General features: G+C 47.3%; 2 protein-coding genes across 2 annotated transcripts in view; one reads left to right on the top strand and one right to left on the bottom strand.

The window, feature by feature from the left end:
- Positions 1 to 15525, bottom strand: part of CROT (carnitine O-octanoyltransferase) — a 103481-nt gene extending 87956 nt beyond the window's left edge. Inside the window, exons 1-3 of the mRNA XM_073629685.1 lie at positions 15370 to 15525; positions 3991 to 4125; positions 1266 to 1390 (exon numbers count right to left, since the gene is read on the bottom strand). Of these exons, the coding sequence (XP_073485786.1) occupies positions 1266 to 1390; positions 3991 to 4108 (243 nt within the window). The 5' untranslated portion in view covers positions 4109 to 4125; positions 15370 to 15525. The remainder of the gene's footprint in view (positions 1 to 1265; positions 1391 to 3990; positions 4126 to 15369) is intronic.
- A 10-nt stretch (positions 15526 to 15535) lies between these two features.
- Positions 15536 to 25432, top strand: part of OLAH (oleoyl-ACP hydrolase) — a 43446-nt gene continuing 33549 nt past the window's right edge. Inside the window, exons 1-2 of the mRNA XM_073629686.1 lie at positions 15536 to 15663; positions 21617 to 21747. Coding sequence (XP_073485787.1) covers positions 21618 to 21747 — 130 coding nt within the window. The 5' untranslated portion in view covers positions 15536 to 15663; position 21617. The remainder of the gene's footprint in view (positions 15664 to 21616; positions 21748 to 25432) is intronic.

Genomic DNA, 25432 nt, shown 5'->3' on the forward strand with positions numbered 1-25432 from the left:
ACAGTACTGTAATCTGTAAGATTACAGTACTGTATGTGTTATGATTTTTACGGTTATTTAAATTTGCCGCCAGGCTCCGCCCCCGTGCGTCACGATGCTCGCAGGGAACGGAGCCTGGCAAGGAGAGGCTTCGGAGGAGGACGGAGCCCACGGACACTGCGGGGGACATCGCAGGATCCCGGGGACAAGGCAAGTAAAGCCACACCAGGATCCTGCGATGTAATCCCGAGTGTGGCTCGGGGTTACCGCTAATGATCCTGAATTTTAACCCCGAACCACACTCGGGAAAACCGCCAGGGAGGTTAAGGGGGTAAAACCTTCTGGGGCTGAAGTGGTTAAAATAGAAATGAAAGGCAAAACATTTTTGCATAGATAAAAAAAAAAAAAAAATTAGAAATACTTTTCCATTTCTATAAGGCCCCTTTCACACTAGGGCGGTGGGGGCGTCGGCGGTACAACAGTGCTATTTTTAGCGCTGCTGTACCGTCGTTCTTGCAGCGGTATTCGGCCGCTAGCGGTGCGGTTTTAACCCCCCGCTGGCGGCCGAAAAAGGGTTAAAATCCCTCGTACAGCGCGGCTATACCGATTGATTTCAATGGGCAGGAGCGGTGAAAAAGCGGTTTGCAGGACTTTTTTTACCGTCCTGCCTGCGCACCGCTTCAGTGTGAAAGCCCTCGGACTTTCACACTGAACAAACAGCGGAGGCTGTTTAGGGGCGGTTTGCAGGCGGTATTTTTAGCGCAATACCGCCTGCAAACCGCCCCAGTGTAAAAGGGGTCTAAGTGTTCACATTCCTCTGTTCTCAGCTGAATAAGTGCTCTGGGAAGGAGAAGCAGCAGCACACTGGTCTTCCCAGTGAATGGCTGTGCAAGGGGAAACTGAGTTCCAGCACAGCTAGAGAACTGAACTTGCTGTACTCTCATGCCCAGTGTGGTCAGTGTTTAAAAAGGAAAGTAGAGGGACTTTCAGGAACACCAGGGATTTCGCACAAAGGAAGCAATACAAAGAGAAGAGGATATTTATTCATTTAAGTACATGGTACAGCAGGCACATATTATTATTATTCAGGATTTATATCGCGCCAACAGTTTACACAGTGCTTTACTACTTGAGGGTAAACAGTACAACTACAATACACTTTAATACAGTAGGAATCAGAGAGCCCTGCTTGGTAGAGCTTACAATCTAAGAGACCAGGAAGATGAAATGTTGGGGTAACATACAAAGTACCCTGTGCTCATTGATATTGCAACAAAAGTACTCACCCAGTTCTTTCTTGTTTTAGCCCTTTCTAATAGTTTCTGGTGGAGTTCTTGGCCAATTCCGGTTTCAAATTTTTTTACAATTTTACAAGTCTTCTCATATTCTTGTTCATTTAAAAAAGGTTTAACTGCATGGAGAAAGAAGAGAAAATATGAATGAAACAAGAGCCAACCACTGACACTTGCAGACCGCCCGCCATATACTGCGGACAGGCGGCCTGCACAGGCAAAGCAACATTTCTGTGATTGTACACAGCAGGAGCCTGTCAGCAAGTCCCAGCCATTGATTCACAGATGGGACCTGCTGATCGCTGTGTCCAATCACAGCCCAAAGCTCTGTGTTGACAATCAACACAGGGCTCTGTACACAGGGAACAATCTCTATGTATCTTATCCCTGCAAGAAAGGGATAATAAACAAAAGAGATCTGTTAGTAAAAGCAGCACCTAGTACACACATTACACATAGTTAGGCACAGATGTAATCCCTTGACCGCCCTAGATATTAACCCTTTCCCAGCCAGTGTCATTAGTACAGTGACAGTGTATAGTATTAGCACCAATCACTGTATCAGTGTCACTGGTAATGTCAGTGGCAGTTAGTCGGTTCCCACTCAGTGTCAGTTAGTGTCAAATTGGCTGCTGCACTATTGCAGTCCCATTTTTAACTCGGATGTCACCGCCATTAGTAGTATAAATAAAACATTACAAAAAATTCCAGTATATATACACCATAACCTGTACATGCTATAACTTTCACGTAAATAATCAATATACACTTATTGGGATTTTCCTTACCAAAAGACATGTAGCAGAACACATTTTGACCAAAACATATGAAGAATTTTGTGGATAATTAAGCCCAGCATAGTTTTCTCTGCAACTATTAGGCAGCTTTCACACTGGGGGTCCATTAGCGGTAAAGTGTAGCTAAAAACTGTTTAAGCGGCCTTTTTTGGGTGCTTTTTACCCTCAAGAAGGGGTTAAAAGCACCAGTGTTGCGGTGCTTCGGAAGCGCTTTTCAGGCGCTGCCTATTCATTCCAATGGGCAGAGGGGGTGTAGGAGAAGTGTATATTCCGCCCCCCAAAGATGCTGCTTGCAGGACTTTTTTTTCCCCGTCCCAAAAGCGCACTCGGACTTTCAAACTGAGGAGGCATGAGAGGCAGTTTTCAGGCGCTTTACAGGTGCTATTTTTATCGCTAAAACGCCTGAAAAGCACCTCAGTGTAAAAGTAGACTTAGGGATAACATACACACATGCTTTTGAGATCAGACCACTATTGATAAATACAGTGTATTCTGATAACGGTCTGCTGTTAAAGTACTGTATATGAGTTTTTTTATTTAATATTACTTATAGATAATATATATATATATATATATATATATATATATATATATATACATACATAGATAGATAGATAGATAGATAGATAATACTATTCTCTGAATTTACATGCAGATCAAGCTCCTGCACCATATATACGGGAGGGAAGAGCCTAAAAAAGTTACACATTTGACCATTCTTCCAGAAGCGCATTTGTGAGGTCAGGCACTGATGTTGGACGAGAAGGCCTGGATTGCAGTCTAATTCATCCCAAAGAGGTTTTATTGGGTTTAGGTCAGGACAATGTGCAGGTCAGTCAAGTTCCTCCACCCCAAACTCGCTTATTCATGTCTTTATGGACCTTGCTTTGTGCACTGGTGCACAGTCATGTTGGAACAGGAAGGGGCCATCCCCAAACTGTTCCCACAAAGTTTGGGAGCATGAAATTGTCCAAAATGTCTTGGTATGCTGATGCCTTACAAGTTCCCTTGACTGGAACCAAGATGCCAAGCCCAACTCCTGAAAAACAACCCCACACCATATTCCTCCCTCCACCAAATTATTTGGACTAGTGCACAAAGCAAGGCCCATAAAGAGCGGAGACTGTGAGCCAGGCCTTCTTGTCCAACATCAGTGCCTGACCTCACAAATGTGCTTCTGGAAGAATGGTCAAACATTCCCATAGACACACTCCTAAACCTTGTGGACGGCCTTCCCAGAAGAGGTGAAGCTGTTGTTATAGCTATAAAGGGTGGGCCAACTCAATATTGAACCCTACGGACTAAGACTGAGATGCCATTAAAGGTCATGTGCCTGTAAAGGCAGGTGTCCCAATACTTTTGGTAATATAGTGTACATACTGTATGTATACAGGAAGTCCCCGAGTTACGAACACAATAGGGACTGTAGGTTTGTTCGTAAGTCACAACACTGCATTTGTAAGTGTAACTTCCAATCGGAACACAGCATTGGTAACTGTGCATGGATGTGGGATGTTCCGGGCGCTTGTTATGTTATCTGGAGCTCTTCTGGCCATGCAGTACATGTAGTACTGCAGTATGGGATGTGTCTCTGGAGGTATCCAGGACCAGCGTGGAGCACAAGTGGCCGGCATTTGAGGCCGTTTGTAAGTAGGAGTCGTTCGTAACTCAGGTGTTCGTAACTCGGGGACTGCCTGTATTGTTCCAAACTGGAACCAATATAACTATGCAAACATTTGCCTACCTGGAATTGATCCCTAATTATTTTCTACTCTCGTCCATTGAAGATGGTGTTTTTGACTCCTACAAAAAACACCTGACTGGATTTATTAGCTCCTGATTTATAAAATGGTCTATTGCTGCTATAATGATTACGATATAGTATATTCTCTGGGACATACCCAGAAACAAAGAGTGCTTACCTGACTCGCAGTACTTGGACAAGGACTCTTCCAGTGAAGGGACAGGGAGGGGAGGAAGAGACTCCTGGTATTGGAAGGTCCTCTCCTCCACGGACTCAAACACATGCTTCTCCATCATTAGACAGACCCAAACATCTATAGACATAATGAGAAACAGAAAAGAAAATTGTAAATCTCGTTCAGTACTGAACATTTATTATTGTATGGCTCCTTTTGGCCACTACAGTCCTGAGATCAGTTTAATGGTGCTCCCTTGGTCCTCCACCATTATTATTAGTGAGTTCACGTTTGTTATTATAAGGTTTATCCCAAAGAATAACCAACAAAAAAGAATTGAGTGTGGTCTGCCTGGGGTACTATCCACCTCCATCAGTGTTGATCCTATAACTGGCTATACCTGCAAGCTGCAGGAAATTGGTGGAATCTCGACCAGCCTGGTCACGATTCTTTATTGCAGCATTCACATGTTGTCGGACAGATGGTACCTTCCGAGTGGTGGCATTCACTGCAATTTCCTTTTGGAAATGGTAACAATCACTAGACCTGGTGGAGCAGGAACTTCCAATAAAGTCCATTGTGATGCCATAACTCAACTTCGACCAGAAGAGTCATAGGTGTATTTACCACTTGTGGGGCCAATCACAAGGAATATAAAACATGGAAGCTCATATTTGCCGTGTTTCCAACCCTACATGAACAAAGCATGTGAGCTGGCCCTCAGCAGACCTCCTCAGCGTGTCCACAACTTCTACATGTCCTGGACTTCATTTTGGAAGAGCAATAAAGTGGATGTAGACGTTATGAGCAGGCTCGGTTCACACTAGCCGAAAATCATGCAACTTTGGAGTCCGACTTTGATAAGACTTTTATACGCCAAGGTATTGGAGCCGTGTCAAAGTCAGATCAAAATAGCGCAGGAACCTTTTCTGAAGTTGCAGCGACTTCAGAAGTGTCAGTTGGAATGGCTCTGATGGAGATACGTGGCATTACACATGTCCTGCAACTTTGGATCTCACAAGTCAGATCCTAAGTTGCAGGAGTTTCAACCGAGCCTTAAAGTGAAACTAGCCTTGTAAAAAAACTGCTCTTAATTTCATAACAGACATGCTATATCTCTTCTGCAATAGGACACAATTAAAGCAGAGTTCAACCCAAAAGTGTGTGTGTGTGTGTGTGTGTGTGGGGGAAGCAGGTGCCCGATTTTGACAGGTTCCTGCTCCCGATCGGAGCGATCGGAAGTGGAAGTTCTCCCTCCTGAAGTCTTCTGGGACACATGACAGATCCTAGAAGACTTCAGGACCAATCACAGAGCGCAGCACAGCTTGCACATGTGTAGTGAGCACCAGCCTGTGACAGCTTGCGGCTTTGGTAAAGATGCCAAGGGAGGACACGGGGAGAACGTGGCTGGGGTGAGTGCACCGCTGGAAGGTGGGCTTCCCAACCATTTGCAGCCACAGTATTTAAAGAGGTTGAGAACCTGATAAAAAAAACCAAACCTGTAAGACAAAGGCATAATACGCTAGTGTGCATCGCATATTAGCTTATTATGAAATACTTACCTTAGAACGAAGCCCTGCAGCGGCGCCCGCACCCCACCAACGCCTTCCCTGGTGTTTCTTCCGGGTTCGCAGGCTCCGGCGCTGTGGTTGGCCGGAGCCGTGATGATGTCACTCCCGCACGGGAACCGCCGGTCACGACACAGGGCCCTGAAGAAACGGCACGGGCAGCTGTTCCATTAGAGCGCATGGGCCGATTACTACATTAAAGTATATAGTAAATAGCCCCTAAACGGTGCAAGTTTAGGAGGTATTTAAGTACTTACAGGCAAGTCTTATTATAAACCGAAATAAAAGAAAAACAGGGGCGCACCAGCCTTGTACATTAACTTTTTTTAAAAAATTTTAATAAAATGATTAAAAGAAGCAACTCACAAGCAATAGGTGGAAGAGGCACAATACGAAGTGTACCGACAGCCAGCATACGACTTTAGGATGAGCGATGCCTTCCAAAGATCGTGCCTTAGCTGATTGTGATGTGTATGCATCTCTCCACGATCTTTGGAAGGCATCGCTCATCCTAAAGTCGTATGCTGGCTGTCGGTACACTTCGTATTGTGCCTCTTTCACCTATTGCTTGTGAGTTGCTCATTTTGTTGTGAGTTAATCATTTTATTAAAATTTTTTTAAAAAAAGTTAATGCACAAGGCTGGTGCGCCCCTGTTTTTCTTTTATTTCAGTTTGTACTAGGATTACCCATCCTTGAGGGCAGCAAGGCCTGTGTTGACGCATCTCCATATGGTGATCCACCTAGAGGTCGACCGATATGGGTTTTTCTCTGGCCGATGCCGATATTTAGAAATCGCGGTGGCCGATGGCCGATATGTGATGCCGATTTTTTGGGGCCGATATATTAGGCCGATTTTTTTTTTTCCCCCCTTCATCTCATAAAATCTAACAGTTAGACCCCTTTCACACTGGGGCGTTTTTTTAGGCGCTTTTGGGCTAAAAATAGCGCCTGTAAAGTGCCTGAAAAACGGCTCCCCTGCAGTCTCAGTGTGATATCCCGAGTGGATGTCTTTGGAGTGGTGTATACCGCTCCTCCACCACTCCTGCCCATTGAAATGAATGCGCACCGCTGCCGAAGCGCCTGCAAAGCGTTTCAAGAGCAGCACTTCAGGAGCGCATTTAACCCCTTCCTCGGCCGCTAGCTGGGTTATAAGTGCCCTGCTAGCAGCCGAATAGCGCCGCTAAAATGACGGTAAAGCGTCGCTAAAACTAACAGCGTTTTACCGTCAACGCATGCCCGCTCCAGTGTGAAAGCAGCCTTAAGTAATAAGTGATACAGAAAATTTTTTACATTTAAACATTTATTGAACAAAACAAACCTCCAATCAGTTCACTTGTATGTAGAATTTAGATTTAAAAAAAAAATAACTATACCTGTTTTTGTGTATTTAATATTTAAGATAATCAAAACTTTTGGACGAAAAAATATGGGCTAACTTTACTGCTTATTTTTTTTTTTTTTAAATTAGTGTATTTTTTTAAAAAAAATTGCGTTTGAAAGACCGCTGCGCAAATACCGTGTGACATAAAATATTGCAACAACCGCTATTTTATTCCCTAGGGTCTCTGCTAAAAAATATATATATATAATGTTTGGGTGTTCTAAGTTATTTTCTAGCAGAAAATACAGGATTTTTACTTGTAAGCAACAAATGTCAAAAAAGATTTAGTCTTTAAATGGTTAAACTGAGAAATTCTACACAAGAGTTCACGAAGAGATACAAATGTATCTTCTTATCAGACTTGGCAGGCTGCCCAGAGGAGGAGAGAAGATAACTCCAGGAAACTTGCATTGACTTCTACTGCAGAAGTCATTTGCAAGTCCCGCTGAAGTTATAATCGGCTTTTTTTATCAGCACAATCGGCAGATGCCAATTAAGTAAAAAAAGCCAAATATCGGCTGATATATCGGCCGGCCGATATATCGGTCGACCTCTAGATCCACCTGTGCGCAGGAGTCGTTGTTTTTTGTTTGCTCAAGTCCTATTATAGGCTTACCTATAGGTACAATTAAAAAGGAAGACTTTACTTCCTCATTAAATGATTGGGAGGTCATCCCACCAGCGACTGGGAGCAGTCAGTGCCAGCTAGGTCATTGTGCTGGGAGCGCACCAATGAGCATGCTCTCAGGCAAGAATAGCAGAGCCAACTGACCCTTGAAGACGACCTATAAGCCGAAACGCGTGTTGGGGTGGAGACTTCTGACATGACATCACTGCATGATATCAGTCAGCAGCTGCTTTCAATGCGAGTTACACTGGTTTCGCATTGGTCTATTGGTCAGTTTGTTTGGCGCACTATCTATGCGATTCTCATTATGCAATAAATACTACACTATTACCATCTTTGCTGGCTCCGGTGTGAAGCTCCGGTGCTGCAGCTTGGATTGGTGCTGGGAACCCGGAGAGAAGAGCACTGTGGATGGATGCATAGGCTACCCTGGATGACACCTACCTATGATGAAATGCTAAGCTTGCTGCACATTTTCCAGTGAGCGCTCATTTCACGAGGTGGTGGCTGGTGCTTCTTTATACTGGGAAGAGTCCGGCAACAAACCTGAGAACCTCATTCCTGTTTAAATTGCATGTGATTCTTTGAAGTGCTTGGGGGGGGGGGAATACTGGAGGCGGGGGGGGGGAGAGATCCACTGGAGGCTGGGGGGGGGAGATCCACTGGAGGGGGGGATCCACTGGAGGCTGGGGGGGAGATCCACTGGAGGCTGGGGGGGGGAAATCCACTGGAGGCTGGGGGGGGGGAGATCCACTGGAGGCTGGGGGGAGAGAGATCCACTGGAGGCTGGGGGGAGAGAGATCCACTGGAGGCTGGGGGGAGAGAGAGATCCACTGGAGGCTGGGGGGAGAGAGATCCACTGGAGGCTGGGGGGAGAGAGATCCACTGGAGGCTGGGGGGAGAGAGATCCACTGGAGGCTGGGGGGAGAGAGATCCACTGGAGGCTGGGGGGAGAGAGATCCACTGGAGGCTGGGGGGAGAGAGATCCACTGGAGGCTGGGGGGAGAGAGATCCACTGGAGGCTGGGGGGAGAGAGATCCACTGGAGGCTGGGGGGAGAGAGATCCACTGGAGGCTGGGGGGAGAGAGATCCACTGGAGGCTGGGGGGAGAGAGATCCACTGGAGGCTGGGGGGAGAGAGATCCACTGGAGGCTGGGGGGGAGAGATCCACTGGAGGCTGGGGGGGGGAGATCCACTGGAGGCTGGGGGGGAGAGATCCACAGGAGGCTGGGGGGGAGAGATCCACTGGAGGCTGGGGGGGAGAGATCCACTGGAGGCTGGGGGGGGAGATCCACTGGAGGCTGGGGGGGGGGAGATCCACTGGAGGCTGGGGGGGAGAGATCCACTGGAGGCTGGGGGGGAAGAAAAGCCATGGGGAGCCCAAGCCGCAGAGGTCCACAGTCGGATCCGGAGCGGTGAAACCCGTCATGCTGCTGGAGGTTTCCCGCACCGCTCCTGTGTAAACTCAGGTTCAAAATCACTATGACAAGCCTGGGTTCACACAGGAGCAGTGGGTTAAACTGCATGCGATTCGGACAGGAATCACAACACATTCCTGTTAAAATCGCATGCAATTTTTTGCAGTGCGATTTGCGCCCATATGTTTTGTATGGACGCAAATTGCACCGCAAGGTATCGTTTTTGGGTATCGGGAGCATGTTCACGAGTCCAACTACTCATGAAAATACTCTGTATCTGTGCATCCCTAACCTTCACCCGTCCATGGCCAGTTATTACAGACAATTGTTGGATGTGTACAGCGGCCTCTGTATGCGATGGACGCCTTTTCATCACTTCTGGAACGGTCTTCATTCACTTTGTTTTGTAGCCTATGAACACTCCCAGTAGTCGCTATGATGTGCCAACTATAATATAAACATTGCTCCCACTATCTGTGTCAGAGTTCTGCTGGCAGTAATCTTAGATCCACAGAACTTGGAAATCTGTAAATGTTTCATTAGGAGTTCTATCTAGGTCACAAGGCAACGTCCGCAGTGCAGCAGCCTCGGTCTGTCTCCGCTCTCTCCAAACAATCCACATTCTTCATAAAAGCCGTATTATTAAACCAAAAAGTAAACATTTATTATATTGCAGCTTCCCGATCCTTAGATGTGATGGCTGCATTCATTTTCTTTTATAGGCTTTCTTCGATCCAGTCAGCAAGTCTGTTGTTTTTCAAACACACAAGCTCTGCAGCAGAATGTATCAGTTTACATGGATGAGACAAACCACTTAACACTGACAGGGGTGCTTGCAATGATCAGCTTTTATTTATTCATGCCAAACCTTTATCCCAAAAGGAAAAACGGATTGCTGTACCTGAGGATAAAGTGTGATCTGGAGTTTTTGTAAAGCTGGCCATAAATTATACAATTTTCTTGCTCAATTTCCTTTAGATTTACCTTCAACTATGTGGTACAAGGACCTGCCTGATTCCACACAAATTGAAAGTGTTTCGTTTTGACCTCATATTATATGGTTTTAGTAAATGTAAAGGAAATGATATAAGAAAATTGTATAATGTATGGCCAGCCTTGGGGCCGGTTCACACTAGTGACTAGTGCGATGCCAGACAATCCATGTGATTCGCATTGCTGTGCAGATAACATGCAATGTCTGTACAATGTGCATTCAGACATACAAACTGTATGGCTGAATTTGCATCGCATTCGGACCAAACTCGAGCAGGACCCTCTTTTTTTTTGTCAGCACCAGAATCGGATTGCATGGGTGCATGGCTGAAAATTGCGCTGCGTTTTGCAAACCGATTGCGGGGTGTCGTTAACTGAACATACACTCCGCAATCAGTTTGCATGAACAGGTTTGCGATTTAGATGCAATGCGGATTTGCAGCGAATTTGCTGTGAATTCGCACCGCATCCAGTGTGAACCGGCCCTTAATGCATCTAAACTTGCCAATACATGTAAGATGTAACCTCCCCCCAGACCTATAACGCTGCTGTCTGCTGTGCCTCCTGTTCTCATTCCTCCAGAGTTGTGTCTCTAATACAGGAGTTGTTACTGGCCAGATCACCAGGTGAGAAAAGCCAATGAAAAGAAAACTAATGCCACCATCCCATCTCATGATAGGTAAGCTGCAATATAGTATATTTTTGGTTTTGGGTTTAAAATAGGGTTGTCCCGATACTGATACTAGTATCGATACCGAGCATTTGCACGAGTACTTGTACTCGCACAAATGCTCCCGATGCCTGATCCGATACCTGGTCGGTGGGCGGAGTCAGCGGGCGAACTGATTCAGTGGGCGGAGTCGGTGGAAGAAGGTGGGCGGAGTCAGCGGGCGAAGAGGGTGGGCGGAGTCAGCGGGCGATAAGGGCGGGGGGAGTCAGTGGACGAAGAGGGTGGGCGGAGTCAGCGGGCGAAGAGGGTGGACAAAGTCAGTGGGCGGAGTCAGTGGACGGAGAGGGCGGGCGGAGTCAGTGGACGGAGAGGGCGGGTGGAGTCAGCGGAATGGAGAGCAAGTCCTCACCTTCAGTGAACTAGCTAGGTAAGCTGTCAGGGGTGCAGGGCGCAGCCGTATCAGGATCGGTGACCGGAGCCGTCACATTCGGTCGCCGTCAGTGGCTGAACATCCCAACGTCCATCTTGGTAGACCCTGCACTAGGCTGTAGTAAGCCAGCAGTGGACATCTTGTTACACCCAGCCCATAGAGTTCAGGCTGGGTGTAATAAGATGTCTGCTGCTGCTTACTGCGGCCGAGTGCAGGGTCTACCAAGAAAGGCGTTGCAGCATAGCATTTCAAAATAAATTCTTTCCTCATGTCATTTATTGCTGCATTGCAGTGCCAGCCACCTGTCAGTGCCGCCTATCAGTGCCAGCCACCTGTCAGTGCCATCTATCAGTGCCCATAAATGCCGCCCATCAGTGCCAGCCACCTGTCAGTGCCCATAAGTGCCGCCTAGCAGTGGCATCTATCAGTGCCCATAAGTGCCGCCTATCAGTGCTATCAGTGCCACCTATCAGCCCCCATCAGTCAGTGCCATCAGTGCCCATCAGTCAAACTGTCACATGACATTAAAAAAAAGTATCGGTACTTGCACTCGGTCTTAAAAAAGTGATATCGGGACAACCCTAGTTTAAAACCACTTTAAAGTGCATCTACACCACCCCCCCCCCCCCACCCCCCATATTTTTTGTTATAACTATTGGGGTGGCTGCATTCCTTTCCTTTTTCTTTTTACTTTTGGTCAAGTACTCGCCAATACAGAGTACCGATACCTTTGCGGTGCATTCTGAACCCATACAAAATGAATGGGCTCAAATCGCACTGCAAAGAATCACATGCAATTTAAACAGGAATGCGGTTCTCAGATTTGTTGCCGGACTCTTCCCAGTATAAAGAAGCACCAGCCACCACCTCGTGAAATGAGCGCTCACCGGAAAATGTGCAGCAAGCTTAGCATTTCATCATAGGTAGGTGTCATCCAGGGTAGCCTATGCATCCATCCACAGAGCTCTGCTCTCCGGGTTCCCAGCACCGATCCAAGCTGCAGCACTGGAGCTTCACACCAGAGCCAGCAAGGATGGTAATAGTGTAGTATTAATTGCATAATGAGAATCACATAGATAGCACGCCAAACAAACCGACCAATAGACCAATGCGAAACTGCTGTAACTCGCATTGAAAGCTGCTGCTGACCGATATCATGCAGTGATGTCATGTCAGCAATAAAGTCTCCGCCCCAACACGCGTTTCGGCTGATAGGTCGTCTTCAAGGGTCAGTTGGCTCTGCTATTCTTGCCTGAGAGCATGCTCATTGGTGCGCTCCCAGCACAATGACCTAGCTGGCACTGACTGCTCCCAGTCACTGGTGGGATGACCTCCCAATCATTTAATGAGGAAGTAAAATCTTCCTTTTTAATCGTACCTATAGGTAAGCCTATAATAGGACTTACCTGTAGGTACTGTATATACCTCCTAAACTTGCACCGTTTAGGGGATATTTACTATATACGCCGACGTCATCATCAGCCCATGCGCTCTAATGGAACGGCTGCCCGTGCCGTTTCTTCAGGGCCCTGTGTCGTGACTGGCGGATTACCATGCGGGAGTGACATCATCACAGCTCCAGCCAATCACAGTGCTGGAGCCCGCGAACCCGGAAGAAACACCAGGGAAGGTGTCGGCGGTGTGCGGGCGCCATTGTAGGGCTTCATTCTAAGGTAAGTATTTTATAATGAGCTAGTATGCGATGCACACTAGCTCATTATGACTTTGTCCTACAGGTTTGTTTTTTTTTAATCAGGTTCTCAACCTCTTTAAATACTGTGGCTGCAAATCACAGTGATCACATGGTTGGGAAGCCCACCTACCAGCGGTGCACTCACCCCAGCCACGTTCTCCCCGTGTCCTCCCTCGGCATCTCTACCAAAGCCGCAAGCTGTCACAGCCTGGTGCCCACTACACATGTGCAAGCTGTGCTGAGGTCTGTGATTGGTCCTGAAGTCTTCTAGGATCTGTCATGTGTCCCAGAAGACTTCAGGAGGGAGAACTTCCACTTCCGATCGCCTAAGGGAGCAGAAACCTGTCAAAATTGGGCACCTGCTCCTCCGACACCCCCCCCCCCCCCCTTTTGGGTGGAACTCTGCTTTAATTGTGTCCTATTGCAGAAGAGATATAGCATGTCTGTTATGAAATTAAGAGCAGTTTTTTGCAAGGCTAGTTTCACTTAAAGGCTCGGTTGAAACTCCTGAGACTTCGGATCAACATGAATTTTATCTAATCCTTAATGTAAGGTATTATGTGAATTTTTTCAATACACACTTAACAGTCTACACTCAGAGGCGCTTGTTTTTGTTTTCTTTTTTTCATATCTGGGGAGACCGCATCCGCTTCCCTGCAAAAGGCTGCCCTGAATCAATGAACATTACTCTGGTCCCTGCCTGGACTCTGCCCGCACCCGCTGACCACAGCCTGGACTCTGCCCGCGCCCGCTGGTCCCTGCCTGGACTCTGCCCGCGCCCGCTGGTCCCTGCCTGGACTCTGCCCGCGCCCGCTGGTCCCTGCCTGGACTCTGCCCGCGCCCGCTGGTCCCTGCCTGGACTCTGCCCGCGCCCGCTGGTCCCTGCCTGGACTCTGCCCGCGCCCGCTGGTCCCTGCCTGGACTCTGCCCGCAACCGCTGGTCCCTGCCTGGACTCTGCCCGCAACCGCTGACCACAGCCTGGACTCTGCCCGCAACCGCTGACCACAGCCTGGACTCTGCCCGCAACCGCTGACCACAGCCTGGACTCTGCCCGCAACCGCTGACCACAGCCTGGACTCTGCCCGCAACCGCTGACCACAGCCTGGACTCTGCCCGCAACCGCTGACCACAGCCTGGACTCTGCCCGCAACCGCTGACCACAGCCTGGACTCTGCCCGCAACCGCTGACCACAGCCTGGACTCTGCCCGCAACCGCTGACCACAGCCTGGACTCTGCCCGCGCCCGCTGATCCCTGCCTGGACTCTGCCCGCGCCCGCTGATCCCTGCCTGGACTCTGCCCGCACGCGCTGATCCCTGCCTGGACTTTGCCCGCTGATCCCTGCCTGGACTCTGCCCGCGCCCGCTGATCCCTGCCTGGACTCTGCCCGCGCCCGCTGATCCCTGCCTGGACTCTGCCCGCGCATCCCTGCCTGGACTCTGCCCGCGCCCGCTGATCCCTGCCTGGACTCTGCCCGCGCCCGCTGATCCCTGCCTGGACTCTGCCCGCGCCCGCTGATCCCTGCTTGGACTCTGCCCGCGCCCGCTGACCACAGCCTGGACTCTGCCCGCAACCGCTGACCACAGCCTGGACTCTGCCCGCAACCGCTGACCACAGCCTGGACTCTGCCCGCAACCGCTGACCACAGCCTGGACTCTGCCCGCGCCCGCTGATCCCTGCCTGGACTCTGCCCGCACGCGCTGATCCCTGCCTGGACTTTGCCCGCTGATCCCTGCCTGGACTCTGCCCGCACCCGCTGATCCCTGCCTGGACTCTGCCCGCGCCCGCTTACCACAGCCTGGACTCTGCCCGCGCCCGCTTACCACAGCCTGGACTCTGCCCGCGCCCGCTGACCACAGCCTGGACTCTGCCCGCAACCGCTGACCACAGCCTGGACTCTGCCCGCGCCCGCTGATCCCTGCCTGGACTCTGCCCGCACGCGCTGATCCCTGCCTGGACTTTGCCCGCTGATCCCTGCCTGGACTCTGCCCGCGCCCGCTGATCCCTGCCTGGACTCTGCCCGCGCCCGCTGATCCCTGCCTGGACTCTGCCCGCGCCCGCTGATCCCTGCCTGGACTCTGCCCGCGCCCGCTGATCCCTGCCTGGACTCTGCCCGCAACCGCTGACCACAGCCTGGACTCTGCCCGCAACCGCTGATCCCTGCCTGGACTCTGCCCGCGCCCGCTGATCCCTGCCTGGACTCTGCCCGCACGCGCTGATCCCTGCCTGGACTTTGCCCGCTGATCCCTGCCTGGACTCTGCCCGCACCCGCTGATCCCTGCCTGGACTCTGCCCGCGCCCGCTTACCACAGCCTGGACTCTGCCCGCGCCCGCTTACCACAGCCTGGACTCTGCCCGCTGATCACAGCCTGGACTCACTGATCACTGTCTGCCACCTCATCCCTTTAAAACTGAACACATATTGATTACACAGGTTCTGTGGGTGATTGAGGTGGTAATTAAACTCGCTTGGTGCCTTATCTGCAATAAATTAGCCTCCGAATCTGTGTAATTCATATGTGTTCAGGTTTCTAGGGACGAGGTGCCAACCCTAGTGTGCCCCCTGGGATGCACTGTACAGATCACACAGCCGGACTCACCTGCAGCCGCCTCTGTGGGATGTCGGTGTGTACAGTGCAGAGTATACAGCGGTCACCTCTGCCCTACATTCTCTTCTCACACAAACTACAGCGGGCCGGAGGGACAAACTTCCTGCAAAACAAAGCCGCGTGTGGGCAAGAACCTGTACCGCTGCGCTCCGCCCGTAAACTAGCTAGCTGTTCCGCCCACCTGACTTTTCGTCAAACCAGGAAGTGTCCGTGTGCGGCCATGTTTGATGTGGGCAAGCTGCCATAAGGAAATGAGGAATAAGACGAGTCTGAGGACGGGGAGAGGTGGGTGCAAAGTTCCGATTACAGAGAATTTCTGAACTGTTCATTGTCCCTCTGCCGTTTGTCTGGTGGGATCTTACTTCCCCCTCTGTGTCCTCCTGTACACTGACCTCTCTGTGTGATGGGCTCTGCACTATGCCTGTCACCTTTCCTGGCAGGGTGTCCTCCATGTACATGTAGAGTGATCACTTATTGGGCAGAATTCTGCATACTCTGAATAGTAAGAAGCTGTAGGTTTTGTATGCACAGGAGCTCCAAGAACACAATGTTTTAAGGCGTCAAAAAAGTAAACATTTATCATATTGTAGCTTACCAATTCTTAGATGTGATGGCTGCATTAGTTTCCTTTTTATGTTTTCTTTCTTCTATTTTCTTCTGGTGATCCAGGAATTAAGTCTGTTGTTTTTCAAAAAGAACAAGCTGTCCTGCAGCTGTAGCACTAGAGGGATGAGATCTGTTTGATCTGCAGTTGCCATGATGCTGCACATATGATCAGTTATGACACCAGCCATTTAATGACTTGATATTTCGATTGAGAGCACAAGCAACTGTGACAGTTGCTTGGCATGCTTTGAATATAACCTTTTTGGGAAATGGGTCTAGTTCCGCTTCAAGCTTAATAAAGCGTTTGTCATCCCAATAATTCATATTGCTGATATGTGTCTGCTGTACCATGTACTTGTGTGAGAAAGTCTCCTGTTCTCTTTGTATTGCTTCCTTTATGTGAAATCCCTGGTGTTACTGCCAGTCCCTCTGCTTTCCTATTAAAAACTGACCACACTAAGCAGCAGAGCACATCATGGTCAGCTCTCTGGCTGTGCTGTGAACTCAGCCTGCTCTCCTCCAATGATCAGACGTGTCCTGATATGCCCCCCGCTGCATAGCCATTCACTGGGAAGCTCAGTGTGCTGCTGCTTCTCCCCCCCCCCCCCCCAGCTCTTATGCAGCTGAGAACAGAGGGAATGTGATATAAAAAAAAGGCAATCTGCCTTCAACAGTCTAAAATGTTACTGAAACCCATGAGTTTTGGGGTTTCCCCTACAAGTTATTTATAATGTTGTGTTTTTTTTTTTTTTTTTTTTTTCATATTTATACAAAAATGTTTTGCCTTTCATTTCTATTTTAACCACTTGCCGCCCGCCATATAGCAGAATGACGGTGGCAAAGTGGTTTCAATATCCTGACTGGGCGTCATATGACGTCCGCAGGATATTGAGCTGCTGTGCTCCTCCGGGGGCGCGCATCGCGGCGATCGTTGTTGCGGGGTGTCAGTCTGACACCCCGCAACACCGATCTAGGTAAAGAGTCTCTGACGGAGACTCTTTACCATGTGATCAGCCGTGTCCAATCGCAGCTGATCACAATGTAAATAGGAAGAGCCGGTGATCGGCTGTCGGTGTCTGACAGACGCGAGTAGAGGAGAGTCGATCGGCTGCTCTCCTGACAGGGGGGGTCTGTGCTGATTGATTATCAGCACAGCCCCCCCTCGGATCCCACCCAGGACCACCAGGGAAATACTAATCTGTGTCCAGGCAGCTGCCAATCAGTGCCCACTCACAATGCCTGCCAGTGCCACCAGGGATGCCCATCAGTGCCACGTATCAGTGCCCTGCAATAGTACCCAGCAGTGCCGCCTATCAGTGCCCAGCAGTGCCACCCATAAGAACCCATCTTTGCAGCCTTTTAGTGCCCATCAGTGTCGCCTATCAGTGCCCACCAGTGCCACCCATGAGTGCCTTTCAGTGCCGCCTATCAATTCCCATCAGTGCTGCATATCGGTGCCGCCTACCAGTGCCCATCGTCAGTGCCAGCTCATTGGTGCCACCTCATCGGTGCCGCCTTGTCAGTGCCACCTTATCAGTGCCCATCAGTGAAAGAGAAAACTTACTTATTTACAAAAATTTTTAACAGAAACAAAAGCAAATCTTTTATTTTTTTATTTGTTTAGCAAAAAATAAAAAGTGCAGAAGTGATGAAATACCACCAAAAGAAAGCTCTATTTGTGGGAACAAAATGATAAAAACTCTGTTTGAGTACAGTGATGGATGACCGCGCAATTGTCATTCAAACTGCGACAGCACTGAAAGCTGAAAATTGGTCTGGGCAGGAAGGTGTATAAGTGCCCGGTATTGAAGTGGTTAAACTGTTAGGCCCCTTTCACACATGCGGATCCGTTTTCATGGACTCCGCTTGCTCAGCAGGGATCTATGCACTCACTGTGTATAGACGGACCTGTCAGATCTCTGCTCTCCATCCGTCTGGATTTAGTGGATCGGAGGGGATTGGATGTCAGAGGACATGGTCACCGCTGACATCCATCGCTCCATAGACCTGTATGGAGCGTCCGTTCAGGTCCACCTGAAAAAACTGACAAGCGGACCTGAACTGTCCATATGTGTGAGAGGGGCCTATGGGTTGTTGTACAAGGTGGTCGTTTACAATCACTGTAACCATATAGTAAAATGATGGTGAGCGGGATCTCCTCTCGTTCTGGGACAACTTCATATACGTTGCCCCAGTCTTGCTGCTAGCGAACGGTGACCGCGGGCACGCCATGTCCCTGGGACACCGCGCAACCCAGATCTCGGTAAAGAGCCGATGACGCAGCTCTTTACCCATGTGATCGGGATTTAATTTGTTTTAACCACTTGCCGACCGCCGCACGCCGATGTACGTCCCTTTTTTGAGGACGGATATCGTTGTTATGGCAACAGCTAGCTGCCATAACCCCGGTATCCCCGTTTTCGGCCGGTGGTCGGCTACAAGATAAAAGTGGTCTCTGCGGCAGATTCGCCGCAAGATCACTTTTATCAGTGGCGGGAGAGGGCCTCCCCACTCCCGCCGCAATCCGTTTCCCTCCGCCGCTTACCGGAGCCGTTGGTAGCGGCGGAGGCGATCGCGTCCTCTCACTTGCTGTGCATGGAGACGAGTGAGGGCAAGATGGCCCCCACCCGTCTCCATGACACTGCAGGGCGGAAGCGACGTCATAACGTCACTTCCGCCCATACCTCTTAAAGCCACATTTTTTCAAATGACTTTTTTTAATTTATTGCATTTAAGTCCAAATATGAGATCTGAGGACTTTTTGACCCCAGATCTCATATTTAAGAGGACCTGTCATGCTTTTTTCTATTCCAAGGAATGTTTACATTCCTTGGAATAGGAATAAAAGTGACCCAAATATTTTTTTTTAAAAAAAAAGTGTAAAAATAAATAAAATCAAATAAAATAAGAAAAAAAAATTCTTTTTTAAAACGCCCCGTCCCGACGAGCTCGCGCGCAGAAGAGAATGCATACGCGAATAGCGCCCGCATATGAAAACGGTGGTCAAACCACACATGTGAGGTATCGCCGTGATCATTAGAGCGAGAGCAATAATTCTAGCCCTAGACCTCCTCTGTAACGCAAAACATGCAACCTGTAGAATTTTTTAAACGTCACCTATGGAGCTTTTTGAGAGTAAAAGTTTGACGCCATTCCACAAGCGGGCGCAATTTTGAAGCGTGACATGTTGGGTATCAATTTACTCGGCGTAACATTATCTTTCACAACATAAAAAAAAAAATTGGGCTAACTTTGCTTTTGTCTTATTTTTTATTCAAAAAAGTGATTTTTTTTCCAAAAAATATGTATATCTCATAGTTTGTAGACACTATAACTTTCACGCAAACCAATCTACAGTGAGGACGGAAAGTATTCAGACCCCCTTAAATTTTTCACTCTTTGTTATTATTGCAGCCATTTGCTAAAATCATTTAAGTTCATTTTTTTTCCTCATTAATGTACACACAGCACCCCATATTGACAGAAAAACACAGAATTGTTGACATTTGTTGCAGATTTAAAAAAAAAGAAAAACTGAAATATCACATGGTCCTAAGTATTCAGACCCTTTGCTGTGACACTCATAGATTTAACTCAGGTGCTGTCCATTATTTCTGATCATCCTTGAGATGGTTCTACACCTTCATTTGAGTCCAGCTGTGTTTGATTATACTGATTGGACTTGATTAGGAAAGCCACACACCTGTCTATATAAGACCTTACAGCTCACAGTGCATGTCAGAGCAAATGAGAATCATGAGGTCAAAGGAACTGCCTGAAGAGCTCAGAGACAGAATTGTGGCAATTTGTTTTACTAGCAGAATACACGATGGCCTAAATGTATGAAGAATTTTTTTTTTTTTTTACATTTTTTTAATTGGACATGTTTTATAGCAAAAAATAAAATATATTGGGTTTTTATCAAAATGTTTTGGTCTTTTTTTTTCGTTTATAGGGCTAAAACAAAAACACAGTGGTGATTAAATACCACCAAAAGAAAGCTTTATTGGTGTGAAAACAATGATATAAATGTAATTTGGGTACAGTGATGCATGACTGCGCAATTGTCAGTTAAAGTAACGCAGTGGCAAAAAAGCAAAAAATGCCCTGGTCATGAAGGGGGGGGGGTAAATCTTCCAGGGGGAAGTGGTTCATTTGAATGGGTTGTTTTACAAGGTGAGGGATCATATATACTTATGAGATTTTAGTGATTAACCTTCATATAATGTAGAATGGATCATTAATGGCTCCCAATCCCATAAAGTTTTAAAACGGAGCTCCACCCAAAAGGGGAAGCGCCGCTTGTTCACACCCTAATTCCCCCCCTCCCCTCCCCGCCCCCTTCTGCTGTCACATTTGGCACTTTTTGGGGGAGCGTGGATACCTCTCAAAACCAGGTGCCCACTCCCACTTCCGGGTAAGATCGCTGCGTGGCGATATACAAAATTTCCGGCCCCTTCTCCCTCCGTGGGAGAAAAGAGTCTCTGGGAAGCAGTATGAAAAAGCGTAACAAGTTTAATAAATAATGCATATAAGAAAGCCAAAATCCAAAGTCAATACAATGATGATGTGGATGACGGAAAGAATAAATGTATTATAAACAGCTTATGGTGTCGCTGGAGTTCCAATCGCAACGAGGAGCTGGGTGAAGTGAGCCTGGCAGTGGGGGAGGGGCCAATCTCCCTGCTGCAATTGGCTGGACAAAGGGCCTGTTAGGCGGCCTGGACTCGTATTCTTGGTGGGGGGGCTGCGGGACGCGGGAAGGTGAAGCGCCGTATCTCACATATCAGTGTACAGAGCCAGCCGGTGTACTGACAGGGAGTTTGCGGTCGCGGTTCGCAGTCAGATGGCAGTCCTGGTCGTGTGTAGGCGGGCGTGTGGCTGCCCCTGTGGATAGACAAACGGAGTTGCCCTGGTCCAGACATAAAAGTCGCGAGGCGGTAACCAAGGTCGGATCGGGTAGGCTTGTGCGGGTGGCATCCAGCGCTGATGGGAAGCGAATGGACTCGGGAACTTGTGTGTGCTCGAGAACCAGCGTGAACTGCAAGCAGTACAGTTGCCGTGTTATTAAAAATGAACTTTTCTTTTCAATCTGCAGCCGCTGTAATTTTCTGAACATGCATTACAATATAGCTACCTGGAGGTGTTCTGTACACAGCATGTGTACTGACCACACCCCAGAAACATCATTTCCTGCTTGTGTGATTGGCTCACTGATTTTCCCAGAAGTCTGCACTAAGATACAAGTCAGAATTTTGGCATCACCTGCAACAAAAATGTCATTTTTGGTGAGATACTCCCAATAGGAAAAGGTCTAAAGGGATGCAAGCCCAGCAGCTTTCCACATCAGTGCTCTGCAGCTGCACAGCTGCTTGATAATTATGAAACCACTCCCATTAGACCTACTCAGCACAGAGGAACAAACAGGGATTTTCTTCTGAATAACAAAAGGTAGGAACCTGCAACAAACTTTGTTATAATCCTTGCAATGTACATAGATCACCCAGAGGTGAATGTTTTTTTTATTCTCAACAAAAGTGGAGTTAGCCTTTAAATAAGGACAAAAATATAGTTATGCTTTTATATTGCCATGTCATGTGTGTAATATTTTCTTCTCTTTTATTTTTTAAAGAATGGACAAGCTTGTAAACTGCTTCCACAGACGGCCAGACGCCATCACCAGATTAATATGTTTCCCCTGGGCTGGAGGAGGCTCGTTGTTTAATGCTCAGTGGGGTCGGCTGTTTGATGACTCCGTGGAAGGTTTGTGTACTTCTCAATTTATTAAATGAAATATTTTGCTGTGCTTGAACGTGGATCTTAACCACTTGCCCACCGCTGCACGCCGATATACGTCGGCATAATGGCAGCAATGGGCAAATGGGCGTACCTTTACGTCCCCTTTAGGAGGCGGGGATAGCAGGAGCGCCGTGTACAGCGTGACCATGCCCGCGGGACTGGCAGACTCGATGTCGGAGCCTCAGAACAGGGAAGTGCCTATGTAAGCAAGGCACTTCCCCGTTCTGGCTTGTGTCATGACAGAGATCACTGCTCCCTGTCATCGGGAGCGGTGATCGCTGTCATGTGACTTGAAGCCCATCCCCCCACAGTTAGAATCACTCCCTAGGACACACTTAACCCCTTCATCGCCCCCTAGTGGTTAACCCCTTCACTGCCAGTGTCATTTACACTGTATTCAGTGCATTTTTATAGCACTGATCGCTGTATAGATGACAATGGTCCCAAAATAGTGTCAGACGTGTCCTCCATAATGTCGCAGTCCTGATAAAAATCGCAGATCGCCATTACTAATAAAAAAAAGAAATTAAAAATAAAAATGCCATAAAACTATCCCTTATTTTGTAGACGCTATAACTTTTTGCGCAAACCAATCCATATACGCTTATTGCAATTTTATTTACCATAAATATGTAGAAGAATACATATCGGCCTAAACTGAGGAAAAAAATATTTTTTTTTATATATTTTTGGGGGATATTTATTATAGCAAAAAGTAAAAAATAATGCATTTTTTTCAAAATTGTCGGTCTTTTTTTGTTTAATAGCGCAAAATATAAAAACTGCAGAGGTGATCAAATACCACCAAAAGAAAGGTCTATATGTGGCAAAAAAAAGGACATCGATTTTGTTTGGGTGCAGCCTCGCACGACCGCGCAATTGTCAGTTAAATCGACGCAGTGCTGAATCGCAAAAAGTGCTCTGGTCAGGAAGGGGGTAAAATCTTCTGGGGCTGAAGCAGTTAATGGGATATCTATAAGTAAATATTTTTTTTTATTATTATGGTTCGGAATAAAAATTAGAAAATGGAAAAATGTTTTCATATTTTTAGGTAAGTTCCTGCCCTCCCCGGCTTCTCTTTAACTGACTTTACCTTAAACTAATTGCCTAATCATGTGACAGGTTTTGCATGTCAAGATATTCACAGAGCAGTTTTGGCATTACCACTATGCAAAGTGATATGCAACATGAGAAAAGACTAATGGCATGCAAAACAGATGTATAGGGCCCCATAGCAACCAGATTTCATTCTTTTTAAGTGAAGAGATGAAAGAACATTGAAATTAATTCTGGTTGCTAAGTGTTGTGGTTTTCATATTGATTGTTGCAATACAACACAATATTTTAAACTGTTGTTAAAGTGTAACTGCACAGCATCTGAGCAACACTAATCAAAAAAGCTATTTAGATCATTTTTAATATTCAAAGCAAACTTCCCCATCTATCCAGGTCTTCATGCTTTATTTTGCTGAGAATACACTTCGAAAACCACTCCTAGCATTTCTGGCAGCGGCCATCTTGTTTAGGGGCAGCTGATTCATGTAGCATTTACTTCCTGGAATCCATCTGCCCTTAGCTCAGGCGGGAGGGTGTGCTTAGCTGAGAAAACCCCTCCCACCCTCCTGAAGACTTCTGGGATGTATGACATCATTTGCCTAGGCATGAAAACCAGGAAGTAACTGGAGAAATGTTTAAAAAAAAAAAAGTTTAATACAAGTAAATATAATATAATTTCCTAAATATTTACTAATGCTAGCAGCGTAAGGATTAAAAATAGTCAACGTTAACTGAGAGAGTGAATTTGCACTTTAATAGGTTTTGTTGGGTCAATCCTCCAGAAAGTTATTTATTGGTGGAGCCATGGTGCTTGGAGTCTGAAGCTGGCTTTTTGTATATCTTGGATGCTCCAACAATGAGATCTTCTTGCTCTGATTTTCTGTTCCTGTCCACCTGGAAGTTTAGTGTGTTCCAGTTCACCTCTGTGCGTTCCTGCTCCTCCTCTTATATTCACCATAACATCAAATACATAAAAGATCCAACAGGGTTAGCGGGAGCCCCTCATGATGACCACAGCAGGTGTGCAGAAGATCTCAGCATAGAGATCTCACCAACAGAGTCCTTGAGATATATAAAAAAAATAGTCAGATGTTTTAAATAGGCCCTGTTAAGAGACCTTGCTTTCAACTGCAATCTTCCTATAACATTATATGTGCATCCAAAATATTTTAGGGGTAGTATGTACCTGTAAAACCCTCCCTTGGGTAGACATCCAAAGCCCTGCTGCTGGTTGCCACCATTTTGTATGTGATGTCAGCAGACTCAGAGCTGTCACTCAAATGACGCTCTAGTTTTCCCCTTCACTTGTCCTTAGTAGGGAGGTGAGGGGCAGGGGACCTGGTCCAGGACAGGCAGAAGATGCTCCAGGAGGAGAAGAGGACTTATACGGTATGTAGCAGGAGGACAGATGCTATGCTGGGGGAATTGACTCTTCCTGGAATAGTCAAATTCCTTACCAAGTTTGAAAAAAAATTTTTTTTTTATTTTGTGCTTTTACCTACAATTTTGACAGGGTTTCTTTAACTCTCCATGCTCCAGAAGGGGCCTTCAAACTTTGTAAACAAAAGGCCAGCTTATCGTCCCTCAGACTTTAGGGGGACCGGACTGTGGCCAGCGGGAGTAAAAAAATGTCCTGGTGTCACTGGAAGTACACAATGTCCCCTCTTTGGTATTAGGGGGAGAAATAGTGCCCCATCGTTGGTGTCATTGGGAGGTGTGATGGAACATCCAGCACCCAGCTTGGGTGCTTCCGTCAAAATATAGCTTTCTCCAGTCTGGAACCAAGAATTCGGTATTATAGCAGCATATTGTACCCAAGATACTAGGTGGCACTAGCTCAGCTACAAATTGGAACTCTCTTTATTGAAAACACAGAATTTATATAACACACAACTTCAGGTAGGGCTGATCACATTACCCCACAAAATACAAAATACATAGCTAAGGAACAGCCAACATACACAAAATGCTAATCCACCTCTAGCAACTAATAGCTGACAATGATTTAATTAACATGAGCTAAATAACTAGTCACTTAAACAAACCTAGGTGTCCAGACCATTCTTTGATTATTCAAGGATCCCACCTCCTCTCAGACTTTCCGCCACCAGTCTACAACAGTCTATGAGAAAAACTCATACAACGTTCCAATATCTGCAAAGGTGGAATTAATTTATCTTCAACGATCCCTTGAGGGATATTGTTGATAAATATTTCTGTCCCAAGTGAAGAAGACTCTCCAACACAGTCTGCAGGAGGGCCACTATATTCCCTCTGACCATTAGCCTGTGCAAGATTAATATTACCCCATCCCCTTCAGAAGGGAAGCTTTATTGTCCTTATTCAGAGAAGTAATCCAAGCCTCGCACTCAGCGTATGTTAAGTGGTTGTCCGTCATTAGAGAATGATCTGCTCCCTCCATGGGCCATAATCAGTAAGTAGGAGATTTGCCCCTAATCCTCTCCAAAAGCCCCTGTCCTGTTTGGGTCTGTCACAGGAGGAATAGTGCCCCATCATTGGTCTCAGTGGGTGGAATAGTGCCCCACCACTGGTGTCAGTGGGAGGAATAGCAGTCCAATGTTGTGTCATTGGG

The sequence above is a fragment of the Aquarana catesbeiana genome, linkage group LG05 (genome assembly GCF_042186555.1).
Source record: "Aquarana catesbeiana isolate 2022-GZ linkage group LG05, ASM4218655v1, whole genome shotgun sequence".
Lineage (NCBI taxonomy): Eukaryota > Metazoa > Chordata > Amphibia > Anura > Ranidae > Aquarana > Aquarana catesbeiana.